This window comes from Carcharhinus amblyrhynchos, chromosome 28, assembly GCF_965287045.1.
Source record: "Carcharhinus amblyrhynchos chromosome 28, sCarAmb.v2.hapA, whole genome shotgun sequence".
NCBI lineage: Eukaryota > Metazoa > Chordata > Chondrichthyes > Carcharhiniformes > Carcharhinidae > Carcharhinus > Carcharhinus amblyrhynchos.
This window is the reverse complement of record NC_137351.1, coordinates 34157582-34183840: the sequence shown is the minus strand read 5'-3', so window position 1 is coordinate 34183840 and position 26259 is coordinate 34157582. Positions and strand designations below refer to the sequence as shown.

Below are 26259 nucleotides of genomic sequence, written 5' to 3'. Positions count from 1 at the left end.
ATCTGAAAAGGAAGAAAGCGCAGGGCTACAGGTGGAAGGCAGGGATTTGTGGCACTAGACAAATGGCTTCTTGGGGAGCCAGCACAAGTATGGTAGGCTGAATGGCTTCATTCGGTACTGTAACAAAGGGCTTAATAAGATAGATATAATATTTCTACTTGCAAGTGCGACCATCAGAGAATCACTAATAGGAAATTCAAGAGCAATTTGTTTACCAAAAGAATGGTTATAATGTGAATTCTGAGGCCAATAGCAGAAGTAAGAAGCTGGATCAGCACATAAAGACAAAAGCAATGTAAGGTCTTCATAGAATCCCTATAGTGCAGAAGGAGGCCATTTGGCCCATCGAGTCTGCACTGACCACAGTCCCAACCAGGCCCTACCCCCATAACTCTACGTATTTACCCTACTAACCCTTGACACTAAGGGGTAATTTAGCATGGCCAGTCAACCTAACCAGCATGTTTTTTGGACTGTGGGAGGAAACTGAGCACCCAGAGGAAACCCATGTAGACATGGAGAGAACGTGTAGAATCCGCACAGACAGTGAACCAAGCCGGGAATCAAACTTGGGTCCCTGGCGCTGTGAGGCTGCAGTGGTAACCATTATTCCACCATGCCTCTCCACAGGTAATTGTGCAGCCAGGTGGTGGGGAATGTAGTCAGCAGGAAGGAAATGTAGTTGGTAGGTGGACAACGTAATTGGCAGGTGGGCAACGTATGGGATGATGGTCTGCAAGTGGGAGTGTAGTCAGGAAATGGGGGTGTAGACAGGAGGGTGGGAACCTTAGTCAGGGGGGGGTCAGTATGCAATCAGGAGGGCTGAGGAACTTAGTCCTCAGGTGACGGTGTATTGTGGAGGTGGAGGAATTGTAGTCTAGGGGGTGGGGGTGTAGTCGAGGTATGGGGGTGCAGTTGCAGTCAGGGCAGTGCAGTTGCAGTCAGGGGGTTGGGGTTGCAGTCGGGGGGTGGGGGCAGGGGGTGTAGTTGGGGGGTGGAGGTGTAGTCGGCAGGTCGGGGATCATAAGTTATGGAGGTGCAGTCGGTGGGTGGGAGTGTAGCCGGGAGGTGGGGGATCATAGTCAGGGGATGGGAGTATAGTCAGGAGCAGGTGAGTATGGACAAGATCAGAGAACTCTGCCCACAAATTCCATATAATTTCCTCATAGGCAACTGTTCCAGCTGTCTCCATTTAGACTCTTTGAGTTTGAGGCAATAACTATCACCAGTCTTTAAAAAGGCAAATAGCTTCGCAAAGTAATTCCCAAAATGTGCACTTGCTGACACATTGACAGATTCCTCTTCCTTTCTTTTAAAAATAAGCTTCAGGGAAAAAAAAATCAAGGACACATTTCCAATCCAAATAAACAGAAATAAAATTATGTGCTTAAAAAATTATAGATAATGCCTTTCCTCTGCTATACTTACGCACACATAATTACAAAGCAACAATTAGTTTTCCATTTTGTTATTATAACACAAAGCGCAACACGTTCTTCCAACGCATTCAGCAATATCTTGGAGTAGGTATTTCTTTTCGTAAAACAGTCAGATAATTGGTGACTTGTCAACCCATCATATCTTGGAAATCTGCCTCCTCTCTAACATTTTTGTTATGCTAGCTAAGTCTGTTCTTAGCCTTTTTTCAGTGAAATATCTCATTGAATGGACATTGTCCCACAGGAATCGATTATCAACATAGCTTTCTATGGATGGCTTTATTCATCTTGCCCCTTGTACAAGATTTCTGTCAGTATGTTGGATAAGGAAACCTCCATTTCTATGGCTTTAACCATCTGCATCTAAATTGCTTTTCACTTTTAATTTTCTTGGCTTCCCAAACCAAAGGACAACCCATATCATTGTTTCCTACCCAGCTGACTCCAGGTGTCCTGGCTGTTGTGGGGGAGGCGGGTCGGGACAGTCAGTTAAGATTCAAAATTGAGAGGCCTAATGAGCAGGGTCAGTACGGCCTACATGTGGGTGCATTTCCTTACAGGGTTTTGAGTTCACGTACAACGTTTCAATTATCCCCACTGAGAGTGATCGTGGTCAACACACTTTCCAGCATAGTAGGGAGAGCCAGTATCCCTCAGAGTTATGAGTATGTCATTGGGCACTAACATGAATTTTTAACAAACGGAAACAACGAAACACAATATTGTTTCTTCCACTACAGAGAAAATGTCTACAACTCTCCTGTAACCTTCAACGCCTTTAGCTCACTGACTAAGCTGGTCTCAACAAATATTGATGATACACACACATGAATAAATAAAACCATTGGCATGTGAAATATTTATAAGTGAACTGATGCAGAACCTCCCTGTTTGACCAGGAGACCCTTTTACAACCCACCCTGCTGCCCTATAAGCTGACAGTGGGGTTCGCCAATAAAAAGCTTCCTCTGGAATCACACATGATTCCCATGCAGATTACCGATACTTGAATTTTTAATTATAATCCGGTGGGAAACAGGAAAATGCAAGAGAGCAGAGATTACACACACTTATTGTTCTGCTAAGGGGAATGGCACACAACTGAAAAAATAGCACACAAAGTCTGGATTGCTGCCCACCAGTGCTAACCCTAAAGGTACGGTCTTATCACGGTTGAAACTATGCCCGTAATAGATGGAGACCCACCATCCCTGAGCAGGTGCTTAGCAAGCCTCCACTGCTGGGGGAACAAGCAGGAATAGAGAGTGCGTAGTGGCCGTGGCAGCTCCCCTCTAACAGGAGAGGCCGATACTTGCTCAGGACAAAACCAAGACCCTGTAGAGCCGGTGTCCTGTTCCCCACCAGCTGTACCCACCAAGCTATGGTGCAGTGTGCAAGACACACTGTGTCAAGCATGTCGAGGCCATATCCCCACCTATCTGATCACTGTCAATCCAGGAGTTGGCTGATAATGCAACCCAGGACAAGAAGATGACATCCCCTGCCAACTTCAGCCCTACTCCACAATGTTGAGAAGCTCAGAAGCTGCTGGGAGGACTCACTACAGCCTAGGGCAGCACCCTGCCCAACATCCAGGCTGTGCTGCTGCCCAAGAAAACCTGATAGAGCAGCAAGGTAAAAGGACAAGATCAGAACAAAAAGAGTGAGAGGGAGGCATTCTGTGATTGGGAGAGCTGGAGCAGCAAGATGGGAGGGACAGAATCTATGATTGGAGAAGCAGCTCCTCACAAATTCTGCCTTCCACATTCAATGGTGGGAAGAGTAGAACCATTAGAATCCCTGTGCAGTGCAGAAAGAGGCTATCTGGCCCATTGAGTCTGTGCCGACTTTCTGACAGAGTACTTCCTCTGTCCAATCCTTGTAACTTTGCAATTTACCGTGGCTAATCCCCCTAACCCGCACATCTTTGGACTGTGGGAAGAAACCGGAGCACCTGGAGGAAACCCATGCAGACACAGGGAGAACGTGCAAACTCCACACAGACAGTGCCCCAAGGCTGGAATCGAATCCGAATCCCTGGCACTGTCAGGCAACAGTGCTAACCACTGTGCCACCATTCCATAAACTGTTAATTATCCTGCCATTATCATGCCTTTAAATGCTGGAGCTCCCTCACTCTGCACACCTCACAAACTGATTTGGATATTAAGAAGGCTCTGACAAAGGTGGACAATGAACCAACCCCCTTTGCTCCTGAAAAATTCTCAGGGTCTCATCTATATTCCGCACCTCCCCTTGTAGTAGACTACTCTGAGTCTAACTACACAATTGGGCACATACCCTGAATATTAAACTCAGGAATTGGGATCACAAGAATGTGAAGTTCCCAACCAGCCATACTTAGTGGGCTTTTAAAGTGCCAACATTTACATGGGATCGATCATTATTCCTCTTTTTTGTGGCATTTTGTTGACATCAGCTGAATGTGAATCTCTCTATAGTTGGTTCTCTTGAGAAGTGGGGTAATCTCAATATCTGGTCCAGCCCAACCAGTCTTCAAAACCTCTCCAGTCCACCAATTCTGTGCTTTGCAATTGTTGACTTACTCAACACGTAGGCATTGTTAAGATGAAGTAAGGTAATCATGATACAGTAACTGCTGAAACTACAGTGTCCAGATCACCAACTACTTGCCCTGATCCCACCCATTCTGATGCTATAGTTAGGAAAACTCACAAAGGCTCCAACTTTCTCAGAATATGAATGATATTTGGCATGTCTGCTATGACTTTTCATCACCTTTTGTATTTGCACCATAGAAAACATTCTTTCTGGTTGTATCACAGCTTGGTATAGCTCTTACTCTGCCCAAGACCGCAAGAAACCACAAAAGGTCGTAAATGTAGCCCAATCCATCACACAAAGCCTTTCACTCATTGACTCTGTCTGCACTTCCCACTGCTTCGGAAACGCAGCCAGCATAATTAAGGACCCCACGCATCCCAGACACTCTTCTACATTCTTCTGTCGGGAGAAAGATACAGAAGTCTGAGGATGTGAATCAACCGATTTGAACAACTTCTTCCCTGCTGCCATCAGACTTTTGAATGGGCCTACCTCACACTAAGTTGCTCTTGCACTTCACCCTAACTGTGACAATAACATTACATTCTGCACTCTCTTGTTTCCTTCTCTATGAACAATATGCTTTGTTTCTTGCGTGCTATACAGACAATACTTTTCACTGTATACTAATAAATGTGACAATAAATCAAATCAAAGAGAGCTTCCATTTCAAGGACATACCCCAACCACATTTATTGCACTGGAAAGAATGTTTTACTTGTACAAACAGTGAGGCTGAAATGATCCTCTGCCAGGACTTAGTGTATCAACAGCCCGTTTTACACTGCCTCGTTTTCAGTGGGAAAGTAAATCAGGCACTGTAGAATGAAGTGTCTATTCACTTTGATTGTTCCCTGCACATTCTGACCATCATAAGAAGTCTCACAACACCAGGTTAAAGTCCAACAGGTTTATTTGGTAGCACAAGCCACAAGCTTTCAGAGCACTGCTCCTTCATCAGGACCACTGCTGCTTCACTCACCTGATGAAGGGGCAGCACTCTGAAAGCTTGTGGCTTGTGTTATCAAATAAACCTGTTGGACTTTAAACTGGTGTTGTAAGACTTCTTACTGTGTTTATCCCAGTCCAGCGGTGGCATTTCCACATCATTCTAACCATCAACATTCTCACCCCCAGTCACTCTTCAGCAGCTCTGTATCTGATTTAAGATCAATCAAATGGAAAGTACCACTCTACACCCTTGGTGAAGTACCTAAACTGTAGAACCATGTAGTAAAAGAGCAGACACAGTAAGAAGTCTCACAACACCAAGTTAAAGTCCAACAGGTTTACTTGGCAGCAAAAACCACTAGCTTTTGCATCCTTTCCACCTAAGGTGTAGGACCACATTCAAATAGTTCCATTCCATAGCTCACTTTCCATGTGCCTGGAAGTGTTTTTCTATTCAGATGTTTATCCAATTCTCTTTTGAAATCAGATCTGCTTCCACTGCCCTTTAAAACAGTGCATGCCAGATCATAATACACAATAAGACCATAAGATGTGGGAGCAGGAGTAGGCCATTCGGCCCATTAAGCCAGCTCCATCATCAATGAAGAACATGATTCATCTGATATACTCCTCAATTCCACTTTCCTACCTTATCCTCATAGGCCTTGATTCCCTCACTGATTAAAAATGTGTCTATCTTAGCCATGAGCATAAAGTTTATTTATTAGTCACAAGTAGGCTTACGTTAACACTGCAATGAAGCTACTATGAAAATCACCTAGTCACCACACTCCAGCACATGTGTGGGTACACTGAGGGAGAATTTAGCATGGCCAGTGCACCTAACCAGCACATCTTTCAGTGTGTGGGAGGAAACCGGAGCACCCAGGAGAAACCCACACAGACAGTGACCCAAGCCGGGACTTGAACCCGAGTCTCTGGCACTGAGACGCAGCAGTGCTGACCACTGTGCCACCATGCCACCCATACTCAATGACCCAGCCACTACATCCATCTGGGTAGAGAATTCGCTCCCGTCTGAGAGAAGAAATTCCTCCTCATCTCTGTCTTAATTGCCAACCGCATACTCTGAAACTGTGCCCTCTGGTCCTAGACTGTCCCACAAGAGCAAACAACCTCTCAGTATCTACCCTGTCAACCCCCGCTGAGAATCCTATATGACCCAATAAGATCACCCCTCATTCTTCAAAGCGCCAATGACTACTTGCTCAACCTTCTCAACCTCTCCTTGTAAGAAATTCCCTCCAAACCTAGGATCAACCTAGTGAACCTTCTCTGGATTACCTCCAGTGCCAATTCCCTATACTTATACTTCATTCCCTTTGACATAAAGGCCAACATTCCATTTGTTTTCCCATTTTAGTAAAACATTTGATAAGGTTCCCCATGGTAGGCTCATGAAGAAGATAAGGAGGTGTGGGATAGAAGGAAATTTGGCCAATTGGATAAGTAACTGGCTGTATCATAAAATGTATCATAAACCTGGTGTTGTCAGACTTTTTACTGTATCATAAAAGACAGAGGATAGTGATGGAGGGAAAATTTTCAGACTGGAGGCCAGTTACCAGCGGTGTACCACAGGGATCAGTGCTGAGTCCTCTGCTATTTGTGACTTTTATCAATGACTTGGAAGAAGGGGCTGAAGGGTGGGTTAGTAAATTTGCTGACGACACCAAGATTAGTGGAGTAGTGGATAAGGTGGAGGGCTTTTGCAGGCTGCGAAGAGACATTGATAGGATGCAGAGCTGGGCCGAAAAGTGGTAGATGGACTTCAACCCTGATAAGTACGAGGTGATTCATTTTGGTAGGACAAACTTGAATGCAGATTACAGGGTCAACAGCAGGGTTCTAAGGAATGTGGAGGAACAGAGAGATCTTGGGGTTCATATCCACAGATCACTGAAGGTTACCACTCAAGTGGATAGAGCCGTGAAGAAAGCTTATAGTGTGTTAGCATTTATTAACAGAGGGTTTGAGTTTAAGAACCGTGGAGTTATGCTGCAACTATACCGGATGTTGGTGGGACCACATTTGGAGTACTGTGTTCAGTTCTGGTCACCTCATTTATAAGAAGGATGTGGAAGCATTGGAGAGAGTGCAGAGGAGATTTACCAGGATGCTGCTTGGTTTGGAGGGTAGGTCTTATGAGGAAAGGTTGAGGGAGCTGGGACTTTTCTCTTTGGAGCGGAGGAGGATGAGAGGCGACTTAATGGAGGTTTATAAGGTGATGAGAGGGATAGATAGAGTGGACGTGCAGAGACTATTTCCTTGGGTGGATGTAGCTGTTACTAGGGGGCATAACTATAAGGTTCATGGTGGGAGATATAGGAGGGACGTCCAAGATAGATTCTTCACTCAGAGAGTGGTTGGGGTGTGGAATAGGCTGCCTGCTGTGATAGTGGAGTCGGACACTTTAGGAACTTTCAAGCGGTTATTGGATAGGCACATGGAGCACACCAGAATTATAGAATCATAGAACCCTACAGTGCAGAAAGAGGGGATAGCTTGATCTTGGGATTGGACATAGCTCGGCACAACATCGAGGGCCAAAGGGCCTGTACTGTGCTGTAATGTTCAATGTTTCTATTACCTGCTGAACTTGCATGCTAGCTTTTTGTGATTTATGCACGAGGACTCCCAAATCCCTCTGTGCTGCAGCTTTCTGCAGTCTTTCTCCATTTAAAAGATATTCACCTCCTTCATTCTTTCTACCAAAACACATAACTTCACATTTTCCTGCATTATATCCCATCTGACAAATTTTTGCCCACTCACCTAAACTGTCTATATCCTCTGTAGACTCCTTGTGTCATCCGCACCACTTGCCTTCCCAACTATTTTTGTATCAGCTGCAGACTTGTCAATAGTACATTCACTTCCCTGATCCAATAACTGGCTGTATTAAAACAAGCTTTTTCCTGGGGTGGAAGAGTCAATTACTAGGGGTCATAGATTAAGGTGTGAGGGGCAGGTTTAAAGGTGTTTGACGCAAGGTTTTTACACAGTGTTGGGTGGAAGCAGATGCGATAGTGACATTTAAGGGGCGTCTTGACAAATACATGAATAGGATGGGAATGGAGGGATACGGTTACTGGAAGGTTGGGGCTTTTAGTTCAATCAAGCAGCATGGTCGGTGCAGGTTTAGAGGGCCGAAGGGCCAGTTCCTGTGCTGTAATTTTCTTTGTTCTTTAATTCTTATGTATTTCACCCTGGATCTGTGTCCTCTGCTCATTGGTCCTCCTGCCACTGGAATTTCACTTTATTCGATCAAAAGAGTTCATGTTTTTGAGCATCTCCATTATGCTTCACTGCATGGTAGCACAATGGTTAGCACTGCTGCCTCACAGTGCCAGGGATCCAGGTTCGATTCCTAGTTTGGGTGACTATCTGAGTGGAGTTTGCTTGGGTTTCCTTCAGGTGCTCCAGATTCTTCCCACAGTCCAAATTAGTTTATAAAGTTTAAAAAGAAACCTTCTCTGCTCAATGCTCCAACTCCATCCTGTCCAACCTTTCCACATAACTGAAGTCCCTCATTCCTGGAATCGTACGACTAAATCACTTTCTCCAAGACTTTGAAGTCCTCCTGTAAGTGAGAGGCCCAGAATTGAAGAATATACTCCAACTGAGACCCAGCCAGTGTTTAGCCAAATTTCCTTGCTTTAGTAGTCAGTGCCTTGCTTTAGGGGAGCCTGGGCTCCCCTGTATTTTTTGAATATACGTGTATGCTTTCCCCGCAACTCTCAAAGATTTGTTGACATTTACCCCAGATCTCTCTGATCCTGCACCCTTGTCAAAATTGTTCCACATAATCCATGTGGCCTGACCTCATAATCCAAGAAAAATGAATCACCTACATTTCCCTAAAGACTGCTACTATCCTTGATCCACAGTTGCCGAAATGGCCAAATCTAGGTCCTCTACTTATTATTTAAGTAATTCAGTGGACAGTTGTAATGAGGCTGTTTGACAGCCTCTAGGAAAAGTTGTATAGAAGCTGTCTGATTCTGTCTGGAGAAGTAGCCAACTGGCCTTTATTTAGCAAAACCAGATGGGGACCTTAAGAAAAATCAAGCCACAGTTCCACTCCTAGTTTATTCAATTGGATTGCGGCTGTTCAAAAAAATTAAAATATTGGCCCTGCCAATAATCCACACCCACCCACATTTCAGACACTTTTCAAATCTATTAGAAATTCTTGTGGAGGATGTACATCCTAAGCCAGCTGTTTAAGTGTTTCCATGAGGCGCTTTGCTGATTTCTCCCAAACTATGAAAAAGATGTTTTATCACAAGTGTTTCACAAGTAAATTTGTTTGATATTTGTGTTTCATCAGCTTTAAAAGATTCCACAAAACAATCCATCAACAGTGACTGGAAGATTGAGCTCCCTGGAGAGTTTCCAATGGCAGGAACTACAGTCCGTTACGTGCGACGAGGGCTGTGGGAAAAGATGTCTGCCAAGGGACCAACTAAAACTCCACTTCACATCATGGTAGCTCCCTAATCTTTTCCTTTAGTAAGCCGATCTCCCAACTCCTTAACTTAATACAAGGACAGAAAATGCTGGAAAAACTCAACTGGTCTGGCAGCATCTGTGAGGAGAGAAAACAAAATTAATGCTTTGAGTCCTCTTGGCTCTTTGTCAGAACTGAAGAGCAGGAGAATGTGTTAGAGATTGAAGTGTCGCTGTGAGAGATTGCAATAAAATGTCACCATTTTAAGAACAAAGCACTGATGGCCAGGTGTGAGAGGTGGAGATGGGGTTTACATTGAGGCAATATATGAATGGAATAATTTTTAAAAAGGGGTCTAAGATGAAGGAGAAAGATTACAATCTAAAGCTGCTGAACTCAAAGTTGAGTCTTAATTTGGGCATGTTGCAGACCACAGGACTCATCAGAAGCTGCCAGACTTGCTGAGTTTTTCCAGCGTGCTTTTTTCTTATTTCAGATTCCAGCATTCACAGTATTTTGCTGATTTCCATAATTTAATACTTTTTTTTGGAAACGTGTTGCATGTTGGCCACAGTCGCATGTTAATATTCAGATCTGGTACAAGCACGTCACATTAGCAGTGATTGTCTTGGCAAGAGTCTCTTAATTGTTGAGGACTGTATGACATTGGTGTCTGACATTGGTGTCCAGCTAACATTAGGGTTTGCCACATAGAGAGAGAGAGAGAGAGAAAAATAAGCAACAACACCATTCTGCCAGGGTCCCCTCTGGGAGACAAAAGCCAATTTTCATACCATTGATTTCCCCATTGCAGGTTAAGCACGCTTGTTGTCTAAATGTGGGTGAAGCTGCTAAGGATACATTTATTGCCCATCACCAACTGCCCTGATGTTCTTTGATCACTTCAAAGCACATAAAGAATCAGTTGTAAAAGGGTGGCAGGTCCCTTGCTCTGACGGATTCACTAACAAGCCAGGACAATTTTTCCTGGTGCCAGCTGATAAATTGTCAGATTTATTGAAGAGACAATTTCTAAACTCTGATCATGAGGAATTACCCCCTTTAAGTTGCTAATCCAGTGTGACACTAATTTAACTCATATGTACATGAGAGGGTATGTCCTACCCGTGCACCATTAGTTTATAATGTTATATTAATCCAGTAAAGTGTTTGCTCTGCTGTATTGCAATGGCATATCCATTAAACACAGGAGAAGAAATAGAATCTGAGAATTTTACAACTCAGAAGAGGACACTTGATCCATCAGACTTGTACAGGCTTTCTGGGAGAGTGATGCATGAGGGGCAAGATTTAAAGGAGATGTATGAGGCAAGGTTTTTACACAGATGGTGGTGGGTGCCTGGAACTTGCTGCCAGGGGAGGGAGTGGAAGCGAATATAATAGCGACTTTTAAGGGGCGTCTGGACAAATACATGAATAGAATGGGAATGGAAGGGTATGGTCCCCAGAAGGGTAGGAGTTTTAGTTCAGTCAGGCAGCATGATCAGTGCAGGCTTGGAGGGCCAAAGAATCTGTTTCTATGCTGTAATTTTTTTTGTTCTTTGTAGTCACATTCTCCTGCTTTGTCCCAAATTTTTTACTTCATTTTCAAATATCTTTCCACATTGATAAACTGTCCTGGATCCTATTTTATTATCATGCTTGATGGAGCAGTCCAGCACCCAACAATCCTCTGCTAAAACCATTGCCGAAACCTGTTGCTTTGCTTGTTTGGCCCTGGGACCTCTACTCCTTTTCTTCTTTACACCCCAACTGGAGAGAAATGGTCAGTAATGGGCCTGCAGATTGCCACTACTGCCCCGACTCATAAGGGGAGGCAATGGCCTAGTGGCATTATTGCTAGACTATCAGTCCAGAAACTCAGCTAAACTCAGTTCTGGGGAACCAGGTTCGAATCCTGCCAGATGGTGGAATTTGAATTTAATAAAAAAAACTAGAATTAAGAATCTGCTGATGACCATGAAACCACTGTGGATTGTCCGGAAAAAATTACCTGCTTCACTAAGAGGCAGCACGGTAGCACAGTGGTTAGCACTGCTGCTTCACAGCTCCAAGGACCTGGGTTCAATTCTCAGCTTGGGTCATTGCCTGAGTAGAATTTGCACATTCTCCTTGTATCTTCGTGGGTTTCCTCCGGGTTCTCCGGTTTCCTCCCACAGTCCAAGGATGTGCAGGTTATGTTGATTGGCCATGCTAAAATTGCCCCTTAGTGTCCTGAAATGTGTAGGTTTAGAGGGATTAGTGGGTAAATATGTAAGGATATGGGGGTAGGGCCTAGATGGGATTGTAGTCGGTGCAGATTCGATAGGCCAAATGGTCTCTTTCTGCACTGTAGGGTATCTATGATCTAGCTATCTATGATCTTGTTCATGTGTACAAGTGGCCTTTGGATATTAGAACATAGGAACATAGGAAATAGGAGCAGGAGTAGGCCATCCAGCCCTTCGAGCCTGCCCCGCCATTCAATAAGATCATGGCTGATCTGTCGCTGCTCAGTTCCACATTCCCGCCCTCTCCCCATAACCCTTAATCCCCTCTCCTATCAAAAACCCATCAACCCGCGTCTTAAAAATATTTAGCGAGGCAGCCTCCACCACTTCAACGGGCAGAGAATTCCAGAGATTCACCACCCTTTGAGGGAAGAAGTTCCTCCTCAACTCCGTTCTAAACCGCCCCCCTTTTATCTTGAGGCTGTGCCCCCTAGTCCTACTGTCTTTTTTGAGCAGGAAGAGTCTTTCCACCTCTATCCTATCCATCCCATTCATCATCTTATACGTCTCAATGAGATCTCCCCTCATTCTTCTAAACTCTAACGAGTACAAGCCCAGTTTATTCAGCCTCTCCTCATAGCTCAACCCCCTCAACTCAATGTCACAGAACAATTGTCTGAGGAACATGGAAACAAGACAAGGGCCATTCAGTCCCTCAAGCCTGCTGGCCCCATTCATCCAGATTGTGTATGATTTATAGCTCATCCAGATTTGCCTGCCTTTGCTTCAGAATCCTCGATATCTTTGCCTGACAAAAATCGATCACTCAGTCTTCAAATCTTCAGTTAACCTCCCGCCTATATCCAAAGCCTTTTGGAGAAGAGAGTTGCAGATTTCTACTCCAGTCTGGAGCTTGTGTCTATATCAGCTGTTGCACTCTTTAAATCTACCTGGCATCAGGCATCATTTTGACCAATTGAAGATTGAAATGCAAATCTACTTAAGGGGCTGGGTGGGGACGGGATGGTGGTGGTCATGAATTGTGGCCCTGGAGTTTTTGTTCTAAAAGCCGGTAAAATAGTTTAGGGAGGGTGAATATCTCTGCAGTGGACTGCTCCTCCAATCACAGGTCATTGCTGTTCCGTGTTTGCAGCTAATAGGCTGACTAGCAATCAACAAATAAGGGAGCATTGGAAGCTGAGAGTGGTGGGACGGCGAATACTGGAACCTGAGAGATGGTGGATAGAGAGAGAAAGAGACTAGGGGTGTTGGGCTTCTGCTTCCCAAGTATTCCCCCATACCCAACTCCATCCCCTCTCCATGGCTCTCTTCTCTCTCTTTCTCTCTTTCTCTCTCCCCCCTCCCCCCCCACCTCCGGCTCCACCACCTTTTCCCCTGGCTCCATGTGTGTGCCTGTGTGAAGGAGATAGTGGGATGAGAGGGCAGTTTGTTTAAGAGAAATTTGTGTTTGAGAGACGGGCGTGAGTATGAGAAAGAGGGAGAGTATGTGTAAGAGGGGTGAGTGCACGTGAAAGAAGGAATGATAGAAGGGTTCAAAGTGTGAGGGACCCGTGAGCGGATGTGTGAGAGTAGGGTGAGTGTATGCATGTGCGCGAGAGAGCGGGGCGGGTGTGTGCGAGAGAGCGGGGCGGGTGTGCGCGAGAGAGCGGGGCGGGTGTGCGCGAGAGAGCGGGGCGGGTGTGCGCGAGAGAGCGGGGCGGGTGTGCGCGAGAGAGCGGGGTGGGTGTGCGTGAGAGAGCGGGGCGGGTGTGCGTGAGAGACAGTTGAAGGAGTGTGTGCGAGAGAGTGGAGAGTCTGTGTGGTTCTCTCTCTCCTGATCCAACATTCTCATTCATGCTCACCACTGCAGCCCAATTCGCCTACTCTCACTCGCACAGTGAGTGAACGAGTGGAGGCCTCAAGGCTGGCAGAGAGTTGGACGTACACAACCTCATCCTTTCACACTTCAATGGTCGTCTTTATTTATTGTTCTTTTTGAAATTATCAATTTATTGTTTAACTTTTTGCTCAGTCAGTTGTTTCTTTTCATACGCATGTTTAATGTACTGCCAGACAATGGGGCAAAATGGTTCCAAAAAATGTCACAGTGTCAGGTTCTGACTAAAAACCAGTGAGTTTCTCCCCAGAGAAAGTTAGCTTTCCTCTCCAGATCTTCTGAAGCTTTATCAAAAAAAAGCAGGGGCCGTGTTTTGCGCCCTGATCTCAAAGTTAACAGACAGGTGATCCTCCACCCTTGCCACCCCCCACAGACCTTGGACTCACCACTCCCAATCCACCACCAGCGGCAAGTCACCTTCCCCCTCCACCACCACCACCACCACCACCACCACCACCACCGCGCCCCCCATTGCTGCCCCACCCCTTGGGGGTGTCAATCTGTCGGTGCCCCACTGTGCTCCTGTCCATCTCTATGTTCCCACTGTGGTCACTTCGACTGCTGGAGAGAATAGTGATTCCCACCAGAATGATGATATGCTGGCGGGGTGGGGGTGTAGGGTTGTGGGGGGCATCTGACACCGCCAGAAGCTATGGTGTTTTGTTGTTTAGGAATATTTAAATCCACACAAAATTATTAATCAGCTTCATGCCCTTGCTGGCCGTGAATCTGATGATGTCACCAGCGGGTGAGGAAAATCTCCCCAGCGCACTCCCATTTTGGCCCTCTCATGAGAGTTTGTGACCAAAACGGGATTTGTGTCTGCGGTGAATGAGCACTGAGAATCTTGGCCACTATCTTTCTGAAATTTGCTTATCTGTCTCCAGGAAAAGCACCCCCCCAAAACACACACACACACACACACACACACACACACACACACACACACACACACACACACACACACATAAAATGGTTGGACAAGCCTGGATGAAAGCATGCTTTAATCATCATTCTAGAATGTTTTTGTTTTCACTGTGTAGAAGCTACATTTACCATCCCTGTGACAGGCATGAATAGAAAAATCTAGCCAGTAGCAATTTCTTAGGCTTTGAAATTTTGAGGAAATTAATCAGTTTTAGTTTACAGTGAGAGCAAGCTAAAATGTCAGTGTGAGCTTTTAATTGATTGTACACAGAGCGATGAAGCAGCTGAATTACTGTATCCGATTACCCAGTACCTGACAGCATTTTCTATCATGGATCTGTGATATTTTGTTCCAAATCTGACATCCAAATTCAAGCCCCTGGCTCTGTGAGACTAGCCGGAGTGAGCTGCCATCATTTACTTCAAGAATATAATTTTTAAGATGGAAAATCATGGTGTTATTCTCACTGCTGGGAGTTTTAATCTATTCGACACAAACTGCAGCGGTTCAAGGAAAGGTTCAGCACCTCAAGGGCAAATGGGAAGTGGTAATGAGTGCCCAGCGACAGCACCATCCTGAGAATGATGTTTTCAAAATGTCACTTCCAAACGCGAAGGGTGATCGAGAGTGAGGTGGGCAAACACAGAGTCCCGAGAGTGCTGTGCTCGCATTGTCACCCCGCAGACACACGGAGTATTGTTACTGGTCGAAAGCAGAGTGGACGGTACCCTCTATCCATTCTTCTTCTAATCTGTTAGAAACAGCTTTTAACCTCAGGTGTCTGAACCAGATTATGATGCAGAAAGTAAAATGTGAACCAAAGATTTAATTGCCATTTAGCTGAAGTATTGCAGGAGATTGTTGACTAAGCAATAATGAGAACAATCTCAATAAGGTATTGACATTGTGGGCTGTGTCTTTATTAAATCAGTTCATCCAGAATTGGCTGTGGCAGGGCAGCTGGTGTGTGGCTCCAACTTTGCAAATTTCAAGTTAACAATTCTAGGAAGTCCTCAGCTGAGGATTTAGATCTGAAGGAAATAATCCAAGCCAGTTCCTGCACTAATGTTTATTTGAATAAAGAATGACAGTGTTAGAGTGGTTCTGACTTTTATGTTGTGCCTTGGCATTCTAGCGTCAGTTTTAAAGGTCATTTGTCTCATTGCAGGAAAGGAGACCAACTCTGGTGGGTTTGAATCTTACAGCTGCATCTATGTCCAGCAATTAAAGCTGTTACATATGCGTGGCAATGTAAGAAGCTAGCAAAAACTGGCTAATAAACCCGACAACACCAGCCTTTTCTTTTGAATTGAGGCCTGTGGCCTGAACACAAGGAGCTGCTTGTGATAATTTGCAGGATTGGATTTTTAAAAACTCATTGTCCAGATGTGGGTGTCACAGGCAGAATTGGTACTTATTGCTCAATGTCACTTTCTTGGAATGCTGATGGTGAACTACTCTCTTTAATCATTGGAATCATGGTTTGATCCAATATCCAGGTTACTTTAAAGTTTATTTATTAGTGTCACAAGTAGGCTTATATTAAAACTGCAATGAAGTTACTGTGAAAATCCCCTAGTTGCCACATTCTGGCGACTGTTTGGGTACACTGAGGGAGAATTTAGCATGGCCAATGCTTCCAACCAACACATCTTTGGTCTGTGGGAGGAAACTACGCAGACACGGAGAGAACATGCGACTTTGCACAGACAGTGATCCAAGCCAGGAGTCGGATCCAATCCATTAAACGCTGTGAGGCAGCAGTGCTAACCACTGTGCCACCGTGCCACCCATGGTTGGAGGATACTTAGGAGTCAATCATCTTGGTGTGGGACAGGAATCACATCTAGGCCCAGATGAGATAAGGACAACAAATTTCCTTCCCTAAAGGACATTCGTCAAACAATTGTCTTTTCTCAACCATCTGGAAGACCTGGGAGAGGAGATGCACGGGAAGATCACAACTGCATGTTCCCCTCTCACTACCCTGACTCAGATATATAGCCGTTCCTTCATAGTGACTGGGTGAGAATCCTGGGGTCACCTCCCTAACAGCATTGTGGATACCTACACCTCAGGGATTGCAGTGGTTCAAGGGTAATTAGGGATGGGCAATAAATACTGACCAAACCAGTAGCACCCACATCCTAAGGAAAAAGAAATAAAAATACTCTGACAGTTTCGTTGTCAGTTTTACTGATCCCAGACTGTTTCAAATTTTGTAAAAACAAATCCAAATTCTGAAACTACCATGTTTACTAGATTATTAATCAAGATTGTCAGAGTCACTATCTAGTAGCATAAATACTACTTAAAATTACCTCAAACCTCACTCTCAATTCAGAAATATAAAAGGATTTACATCCAGCCACTGCCTGATTCAGCACCCAGTATACCTGGGAAGAGTGATCCCAGTTCCACAACCCTGAGATCGGCCATTTGCTCTTTCACCCCTTCTTAGGGTGCAGCAAGAAACGTTTACAAGGCCTGAGTGCAGGCTGCTTGGACCATCTCCCAACCCCTCCTCACCACCCAATCTCACCTCACTGAGCCCCTTGCTCTGGGGTCAGCACAACTAACTCAGAATGTTGGTCTCAGGCACTGCTCTGGGTCCGAATGAACCTGGGGAAAGAAATTCCATCTCCTTGGTGTTGACGTTTTGTGTTTGAAACCTCTGTCCATGACAAAGGAAACGGGGAAATTTCAGAAATGGGATCTGTGCTCCCAGATTGACAAACAATGTAAGTGATTTAAAATATTTGGATTCTTTGTTGCTGGTGTAAAATGTTGCTGTAATTTCACCACAATCCCTTATTGCAAACAGTGATGAGAGCTGGCTACTGCACATGGTGCTGACAAAAGCAGGAAAATAGCTTTCAGCTTCTCTGCCTGCTCCAACAATATTCCAGTTCCCACATTCAAAAACGCAATTTCACTTTTCATAGTTAGATACTAACTTATGTAAAGACCAGTTCGTTGCTAACGAGGAATAAATAATTCACAAAGTCACTTGCACTATTCGCGTGATTTTTGCTCCAGTGGTGAAGACTGCAACTTGAGAAATTGCCCAGCTTGCCACACTTGCCTAAGGGAGAAGTGCTCTGTCAGACCCAGTTTTCACCTCGGGGGGGTGGTGGGGGCAGGATGGTCGTCCCAATTGTTTTGTTAAATATTAAGCCCTCCAGCCCTCACAGCCTCTAGTCACTCCTCATGCCCTGCCCAGGTGAACCCATGCCAACAAATGCCTCCCACCCTCCCACATAACCTTTCGTAAGCTTCGTGCCAACTCATGCGTCCAGGCTCCTCACCCAACCACTCATTGGCCTTATATCCCAATGACAACTCAGTCACATCTCAGAAGTCATGTTGAGATGAAATAAAATAAAGATCTAATTATCTAGTGTAGCTGTTACTTAATATAGTTTCATTCATGAAAGCACATTCAAAACTTAAATTCACAAATGTACGTCACAGAGAATCATTTGATAATTTCCAGAACTGTCGCTCAAACTGTGAACTTACACCCCCTGCTGATATAATTATAGGTTTTTGAAAACAACCAAGCATTAATATTGTAACTTCTAGGCTAGATTATTTTTCAAATCTCACTGACAGGCAGGCAGGTTTTGTTTTTAATTTTTTAAAGGACCGAGGATTTAAATAACAACAGCTTGACAATTGTACAGAATTTTTCCACCCGTCACAAGCCTTCACATCTCCTCCATAAATGACTCCCACATGTGGGATAAGGCCCTTGCTACAGTGGAAACAGTTTGAATAATAAAATAATAGAACCCTACAGTGCAGAAAGAGGCCCTTTGTCCCATCGAGTCTGCACCGAACACAATCCCACCCAGGCCCAACCCTCATATCCCTACATATTATACCCACTAATCCCTCTAACCTACGCAGCTTTGGACACTAAGGGGCAATTTCTTAGCATGGCCAATCAACCTAACCCGTACATCTTTGGACTGTTTGAACCCCACACCAAGTTCAGATGGCCCTACTGAGTTTGGGTTTCTTACCTGTGTGACTCTCACATGCTCCCAATCCCTTACTGACAAAAATAGGATGTGCCCAAAATGGGAGCATCACTTCTGTTATGGATTCCATCTGCCACCTTTAAATGCTGCTGAGTCTTTCCAACTGTGTGAAAATCCAGCCTGGTACACTTTATGTTCTGCATTTAAAAGCATGCACTTGTCTTTAATTTCTGACAAATATTTAACAATGTGCGGACAAGAGATTGATGTAATGCCTAAAGAATGACATTTTCTCAATAATTACACTGTGAACACCCAGTTATCTGGCCTCATTCTTTAGCAGTAGTGAAATCCATTAACTCACACTCCATGGATTTGCAGATGATTCAAGATGATTCTAAGTTTCAAAGCAGTGCATGTTACCACTGATCAATTATTTAAGGGCGAACGGTGTAAAAATGCCAGTCTTATAAACTGTGGGAGTTTTGCTCTATATCAAAGCTGATGTGTTGATAACGATATCATTAATAACGCTCTCAAATTAATAATGCAATTTCATAAAAAGTTAACAAGCTGTTGGAATTTGAGTTCTAACGGACTTTTTTACAAAACAGGTGCTGCTATTCCATGATCAAAGTTACGGCATCCACTATGAATACACAATCTCGGTGAACGACTCCATTGATGGAAGAGGGGAGGTGCAGAGACAGCTGGAACCTCTTTATCTGTGGACAAACACTGGCTGGGGGGACTGCAGTGTACAGTGTGGAGGAGGTACAGTCAAATAGTTTCCATTCAGCAGTCATCATGGAAAAGCAGAGGATATTAGAGATATTCCCAGGTTCCTATTATGTTCCTATCGGATTGTTAACTTGACATCACAACTTGAATGTTTATGATTTGTGTTCATTTAGCATTGTTACCCTAGAGATCGACACCAGTTGCATCAAAGGGGGGGGTGTGAGAATAGGAACATGGGAAATAGGAGCAGGTATAGGCCATTCGGCCCCTCAAATTTGTTCCGCTTTTCAGCTAGATCATGGCTGATCTACTTTACAGGCATTTTCCTGCAATACCCCCATGCTCATTGATATCTTTAATATCTAGAAATCTATCAACCTCTGTCCCCAATATGTTGAATGACTGAAACTCCACAGCCCTGTGGGGTAGAGAACTTGAAAGGTTCACCACCCTCTGAGTGAAGAAATTCTTCCTTATCTCAATTCTAAATGGCCTACCCTGTATCCTGAGTCTGTGTCTCCATGATTCTGGATCCCCTGGCAAGTCTCCTCAATTTCTCATACAAACATAAAACCATCGAAAAACTACAGCACAAACAGGCCCTTTGGCCCACAAGTTGCGCCGAACATGTCCCTACCTACTAGGCTTACCTATAACCCTCTATCTTACTAAGTCCCATGTACTTATCCAAAAGTCTCTTAAGAGACCCTATCGAATCTGCCTCCACCACCACTGCTGGCAGCCAATTCCACGCACCCACCACCCTCTGAGTGAAAAACTTACCCCTGACATCTCTGTACCTACTCCGCAGCGCCCTAAACCTGTGTCCTCTTGTGGCAGCCATTTCAGCCCTGGGAAAAAGCCTCTGAGTATCCACTCGATCAATACCATCATCTTATACACCTCTATCAGGTCACCCCTCATCCTTCATCTCTCCAAGGAGACAAGACTGAGCTCTCTCAACCTATCCTCATAAGGCATGCCACCCAATCCAGGCAACATCCTTGTAAATCTCCTCTGCACCCTTTCTATGGTTTCCACATCCGTTCTGTAATGAGGCGACCAGAACTGAGCACAGTACTTCAAGTGGGGTCTGACCAGGGTCTTGTACAGCTGCAGCATTATCTCCTGACTCCTAAACTCAATTCCTCGATTGATGAAGACCAGTACACCATACTCTGTCTTCACCACAGCCTCTACCTGCGAGCTGATTTGAGCGTCCTATGAACCCAGACCCCAAGATCCTTCTGATCTTCCGCACTGCCAAGAATCTTATCCTTAATATTATAGTCTGTCATCCTACTTGACCTGCCAAAATGAATCATCACATCTGGTTGAAGCCCATCTGCCACTTCTTCACCCAGACTTGCATCCTATCAATGTCTTGCTGCAACTTCTGACATCCCTCCACATTATCCACAACACCTCCAACCTTTGTGTCATCAGCAAACTTGCCAACCCACCCCTCCATTCCCTCATCCAGGTCATTTATAAAAATCACAAAGAGCAAGGGTCCCAGAACAGATCCCTGGGGCACTCCACTGGTGACCAACCTCCATACAAAATAAGACCCATCTACAACCACTCTGTCAGTTCTGAATCCACAGAGCAACGTCCCCTTGGATCCCATGCCCCCTCACTTTCTCATGGGATAATCCCGCAATCCCAGGGATCAATATGGTAAATCTTCAGTGCACTTTCCCTTTGCTAAGAATATCCTTTGTTACAAACAGGCGATAGAGCCAAAACTGAACTAATTTATTCTCTCACCATCTGTCCATAGGCAGAGGTGTTATTCTTTTTTTTAAATAGGCTGTGGTACTTCTTCCAGAAACCTTTCTTTGTACAGTCAATTTTTAAAGTAACTTGTAGCAAACCATTTCAGCATGAAACTAGAAGTTCAATGTATTCACACATTCAAATCTGGAGAATGATTGCAACTACAGACACACTCATACACACAATAATGGTGATCGAAAAGAGCCAGTTTTGCAACTATGAATAATTTAGCAGTAAAGAAACCCACAGAATTAGATATCAGTTCATGTGATTTCCATAACCCAAAAGGTTCAAATCGAGAGTGGATTCCCCCGCAGAGAAGTTCTAATTCAAGTGGGTTCCTGGCTAAATGTGGAAGTCTAGAATTCATTTAAGATGATGTCACTTCAGTGAGATGAGGTTGATATTCAGGGACTTGAGCTGCCTGGCTGACTGGCCATTGGCTTTGAGGAAGATTTATTCTATCCTGCCTGGTCAGCCTGGAGTCCTGCTGTTGGTCTCCCAGGTTGGTAGTAAATGGACAGACTGACCTGCTTCAACCTTCACAATGATTTCATAAAGGGATGTTTATCAGGTGTCTGAATCTAGCTTTTGTATTATGACTTACAATGTCCTGGTCAATAACCTTTGAAAAAGAGGCATCACCAATATTAATGACCCTGTTCCAGGCAGCTGTTGTGTTGGTAGACCCTCGGACCCCGCTAGATGGATAAGGTTATAAAGGTACAAATGACGTCTATTCACTTTCAACAGTTCCTTTTTGAAATGGATCTTGACAGTTCCTGGTATGAAATTCCAGCAGCAATGTGTCAGGATATTTCTCCAGTACAATCCATTTAATGTCTTTGTGGTCACCTTACAATTCCAGACATCAGGTGACTTGTGGTTCAGCAAAGTTCATTGTTAAATGTGTAAAAAAAAAGTTTGATTTACACATTTTATGATTTCTTCCATGTTTTAACGACATGACACCTTCCTTAGATAAGGGGACCAAAACTGTAGACAACCTTCCAGATGAAGTCTTACCAAGGCACGCCTTCTTTATATCTGTACTCGAACCCCTAGTAATAAAGGCCAACAAAAACAATTTGCCTCCCTAATTGCTTGATGCACCTGCATCTTAGAATGCAAAGACTTCTGCACAAAGACAACCAGATCCCTTTAGTCATCAACACTTAATCTCTCACCAGCTCTGTAGTCAGTGGCTAGGAATCTGTGGTAAGTAACTCACCTCTTGACTCCTCCAAAGTCTGTCCACCTCCTACAATGCACACGTCAGGAATGTGAAGGAATACTGTCCACTTATCTGGGTGAGTGCAGCTCCAACAACACTCAAGAAGCTTGACACCATCCAAAACAAAGCAGTCCCTTGATTGCAACCCCATCAACAAACATTCACTCCCTTCACCACTGATGAACAGTAGCATCTAAAAGATGAACTGCAAGCTTGCTTAGGCAGTACCTTCTAAACCCACGACCACTACCATCTAGAAGGACAAGATAAGCAGATACTCAGGAACACCATCACCTGGAGATTCCCCTCCAAGTGACTCACCATCTTGAAAATATATCGCTGTTCCATCACTATTGCTAGATCAAAATTCTGGAACTCCCTCCCTAACAACTTTGTGGGTGTACCCACAGCACATGAGCTGTAACCATTCAAGAAGGCTGCTCACCACCCGATTTTCACAGGCAGTTAAGGGATGGGTAATAAATGCTGGCCTAGCCAGCTCTGCCCACATTCCGTAAGTGAATAACACAAATGATGAAATACTCTACATTTCTGTTTTCCTTCCAAAGGGATAACTTCACGTTTTTTCCTCATAATATTCCATCCGTTATGTTCACTGTCTATCCCCTCAAAGCTTCTTTGCATCCTCCTCACAACTCACATTCCTACCTAGTTTAGTGTTAGCATCAAATTTGGAAATATTACTTTTGGTTCGCAAATCATTGATATGGATTGCCTTCATTCCCTGACTTCAGAGAGGACTGAAATATATGCCTCAAGTGTCTGAAGTGAGACTTGAACCAATAAGAGTGGAGTTGGTAGTTGCAGAGTTGAGAATTGAAGTCTAACATTATGTACTTGGAGCCTGTTCTCCATCAGCCTGTCATTATCTCCAGTTAGTGTAAAACAGAACATTTGGCATTGGTGGAATCTGGTGAGTCAAGCCAGCTTGACCTGACCCTTCTGGGAATACCGCCCATATTCCTGTGGGCATATGGTGTCCATTTCACCTTCGGGAAAATAAACGTTCAAGACAGTGTTGCCAGCTACAAGAGCTGCCAGGCTAGCAGACTTACAGACGTGTAAATCAGTATAATAGCAGTTGCCACACTAACGAGAAAGTTTTGTAATCAGATGTGTGAAAATGTTGTGCATTCTTCTCCATGTTTTAAGTTTACAGTTGCTGTCTCAAATAGGAACTTGTTCCTCCCCAGATGTGTTTTGCTATGCAGTTGGTAGATATCATCTCCTTTAATTGGAGCAGATCTGGGGCAGATCACTATTCATTTCTCCAGACTTCGATTTTGCACTTTCCTCTTCAAATGTTGATAACAGCCTCCCATTTTCAACTTCAACTGACTAGAGAAAGGAATACACGAAGAGGTTTCCCGTTGCCTTCCTTGTGTGTGCTTAAAGGAAACACAAATCCTCATGCTGTCAGGAAGCTGCCGGTGTCTGTCGAGGTTCTCGCTCTTCCACCATTACACTGAAAATCTGCTGTTGACCAGGGCTCGCAATCTTGTGCGTGACATCCTTACCTGGACCTCGGCGACTCATAGAAAAGCAGTGGCGACCGTCCCCTGAGGTCTGAAATGAGTCTGCTATCCTAATTCTCCTTTAGTGCCATGATTAAATCAATCTGGAAACATGAATTTGTAGGAGTTTGTCTTGCCTGGGATTCGTACTTCTCTTTCAGTGGAGATTTAATTGTAAACCAAAATGTCATTTCTCATGACCACAGTATCACTTTGTGAACACATCCTAGTCTGTTAGTGTGTGCCCTGTGCTTTGTGATGTCTGTGTCACCTGGATTAAACTTGGAAAGCACTGCCGGCAGGTTCAGTGATAACCTTCAAAAGGTTGGGAAAGGGAGGAGCAATGGGACTAATTGAAGAGCCTGCTCAAGGACCCAGCACAGGTATGGTGGGCCAAATGGCCTTCTGAGCTGTTTCATTCTTTGAGCATCATTCAACAGAATTAGCAAATGACTAAAGGTTTACAATCCATTTATTTCAACACAGGTTTTGTGCTTGCAATTGAGGGCAGACCATTGGGTAATGGAAAAGAGAAGGCAAAAGGTTTGATAGAACATTCTGAAACATAGAGAGCCTGCAATATGCAGGATTAACTAAGTTGAAGCATTAAATGTACAACGGAATATTTTACAAATGCATGACCACCCTCCAGCAAGAAGCCTCTTGTGGCGTGAGCACATTGGAAAAATATCCCCCAGTCAATGAAAATCATTGGCAGTGTGAAATTCCACAAGTTGGTACTAGTTACATTTTATACAGCATTTCATTGCAGTTCACCAGTCCAAGAGGGAACTACCAGGGTGCAGTCTGTGTGAGGCTCATCATTGCATTGCAGTATATCAGCATGAGACTGGGGCTGTTTACCAAATATGCTGAGGCTCAGTTCAAGGATTGAAAAGAGACTTTCTGAATTATTTACATTATTACAGAGAAGGAGGTGCTGGAAGTCTTAAAGTGCATCAAGGTAGACAAATCCCCAGGATCTGATGAAATGTATCCTAGGACATGGAGGCTAGGGAGGAAATTGCAAGATATTTGAATCATCGATAGTCTCAGGCGAGGTACCTGAAGATTGGAGGGTGGCAAATGTTGTGCCTTTCTTTAAAAAGGGCTGCAGGGAAAAGCCTAGGAACTACAGGCCGGTGAACCTCACATCGGTCGCGGGTATGTTGTTGGAAGGTATTTTGAGAGACAGGATCTACAGGCATTTAGAGACGTAAGAACTGATTAGGGACAGTCAACATGGCTTTGTGAGTGGAAAATCATGTCTCACAAACTTGATTGAGTTTTTTGACAGGATAACCAAGAAGATAGATGAGGGCAGTACAGTTGATGTTGTCTACATGGACTTTAACAAAGCCTTTGACAAGGTACCGCATGGTAGGCTGTTGCATAAGGTTAAACCTCATAGGATCCAGGGTGAGGTAGCTAAATGGATACAAAATTGGCTTCTTGTAGAGAGTTGTTTTTCAAACTGGAGACCTGTGACCAGTGGTGTGCTCCAGGGATCGGTGCTGAGTCCACTGTTATTTGTCATTTATGTTAATGATTTGAAAAAGATACAAAGAACAACACAGCACAGGAAACAGGCCCTTTGGCCCTACAAGCCCGCGCCGCCCATTTTAACATTCAGTGAGTGCCTCATTCCAATCCTCCTTCTACCTACGACTTTTGTTTACGCCCCTTGGACTCCACAATAAAGGGGTGCAAATTTAGAGAATTATATGTGTGCCAGATTAAGTGAGGTCTAATTTAGGGACAATTTGTTAACACCAATCAGCCTAAAAGCACGTTTTTTTGGGGTGTGGGGGGAAACCGGAGCACCCGGAGAAAACCCCCGCAAGCACAGGGAGAATGTGCAAACTGCCACAGACACCGACCCAAGTCGGAGATCCAACCCAGGTCCATATATCTGCACAGCAAACAGTGATAGCAGTGAGCTGTCATGTTGCCCGTCAGTTGGTCCGGTTTAAGTGTACACTAACGACGTGAAGCACTAGCAACTCTCGAAGCAACATCCAAGAGCAGCCCTCGCACGACTTGTTGACCATCAAGGTGGACCGATGGATGATTTGGATGAGAATATTAGCAGGTAGGGTTAGTAAGTTTGCAAATGACACAAAGATTGGTGGCATAGTGGACAGTGAAGAAGGTTATCTCCAATTGCAACGGAATCTTGATCAATTGGGCCAGTGGACTGACGAATGGCAGATGGAGTTTAATTTAGACAAATGCAAGGTGATGCATTTTGGTAAATTGAACCAGGGCAAGATTTACTCAGTTAATGGTAGGGGGTTGGGGAGAGTTACAAAACAAAGAGATCTAGGGATACAGATTCATAGCTCCTTGAAAGTGGAGTCACAGGTGGACAAAGTGGTGAAGAAGGCATTCAGCGTGCTTGGTTTCATTGGTCAGAACATTGAATACATATTGAAACATCTTGTTCAAGTTCTATAAGACATTGGTAAGGCCACACTT

At 44.3% G+C, this 26259-nt stretch overlaps 1 protein-coding gene across 1 annotated transcript in view; it reads left to right on the top strand.

Moving 5' to 3' along the window:
- The window catches only part of adamts17 (ADAM metallopeptidase with thrombospondin type 1 motif, 17), a 459909-nt gene that overhangs the window by 363708 nt on the left and 69942 nt on the right, over nt 1-26259 (top strand). The window contains exons 17-18 of the mRNA XM_080214008.1: nt 9331-9488; nt 19107-19266. Of these exons, the coding sequence (XP_080070134.1) occupies nt 9331-9488; nt 19107-19266 (318 nt within the window). The remainder of the gene's footprint in view (nt 1-9330; nt 9489-19106; nt 19267-26259) is intronic.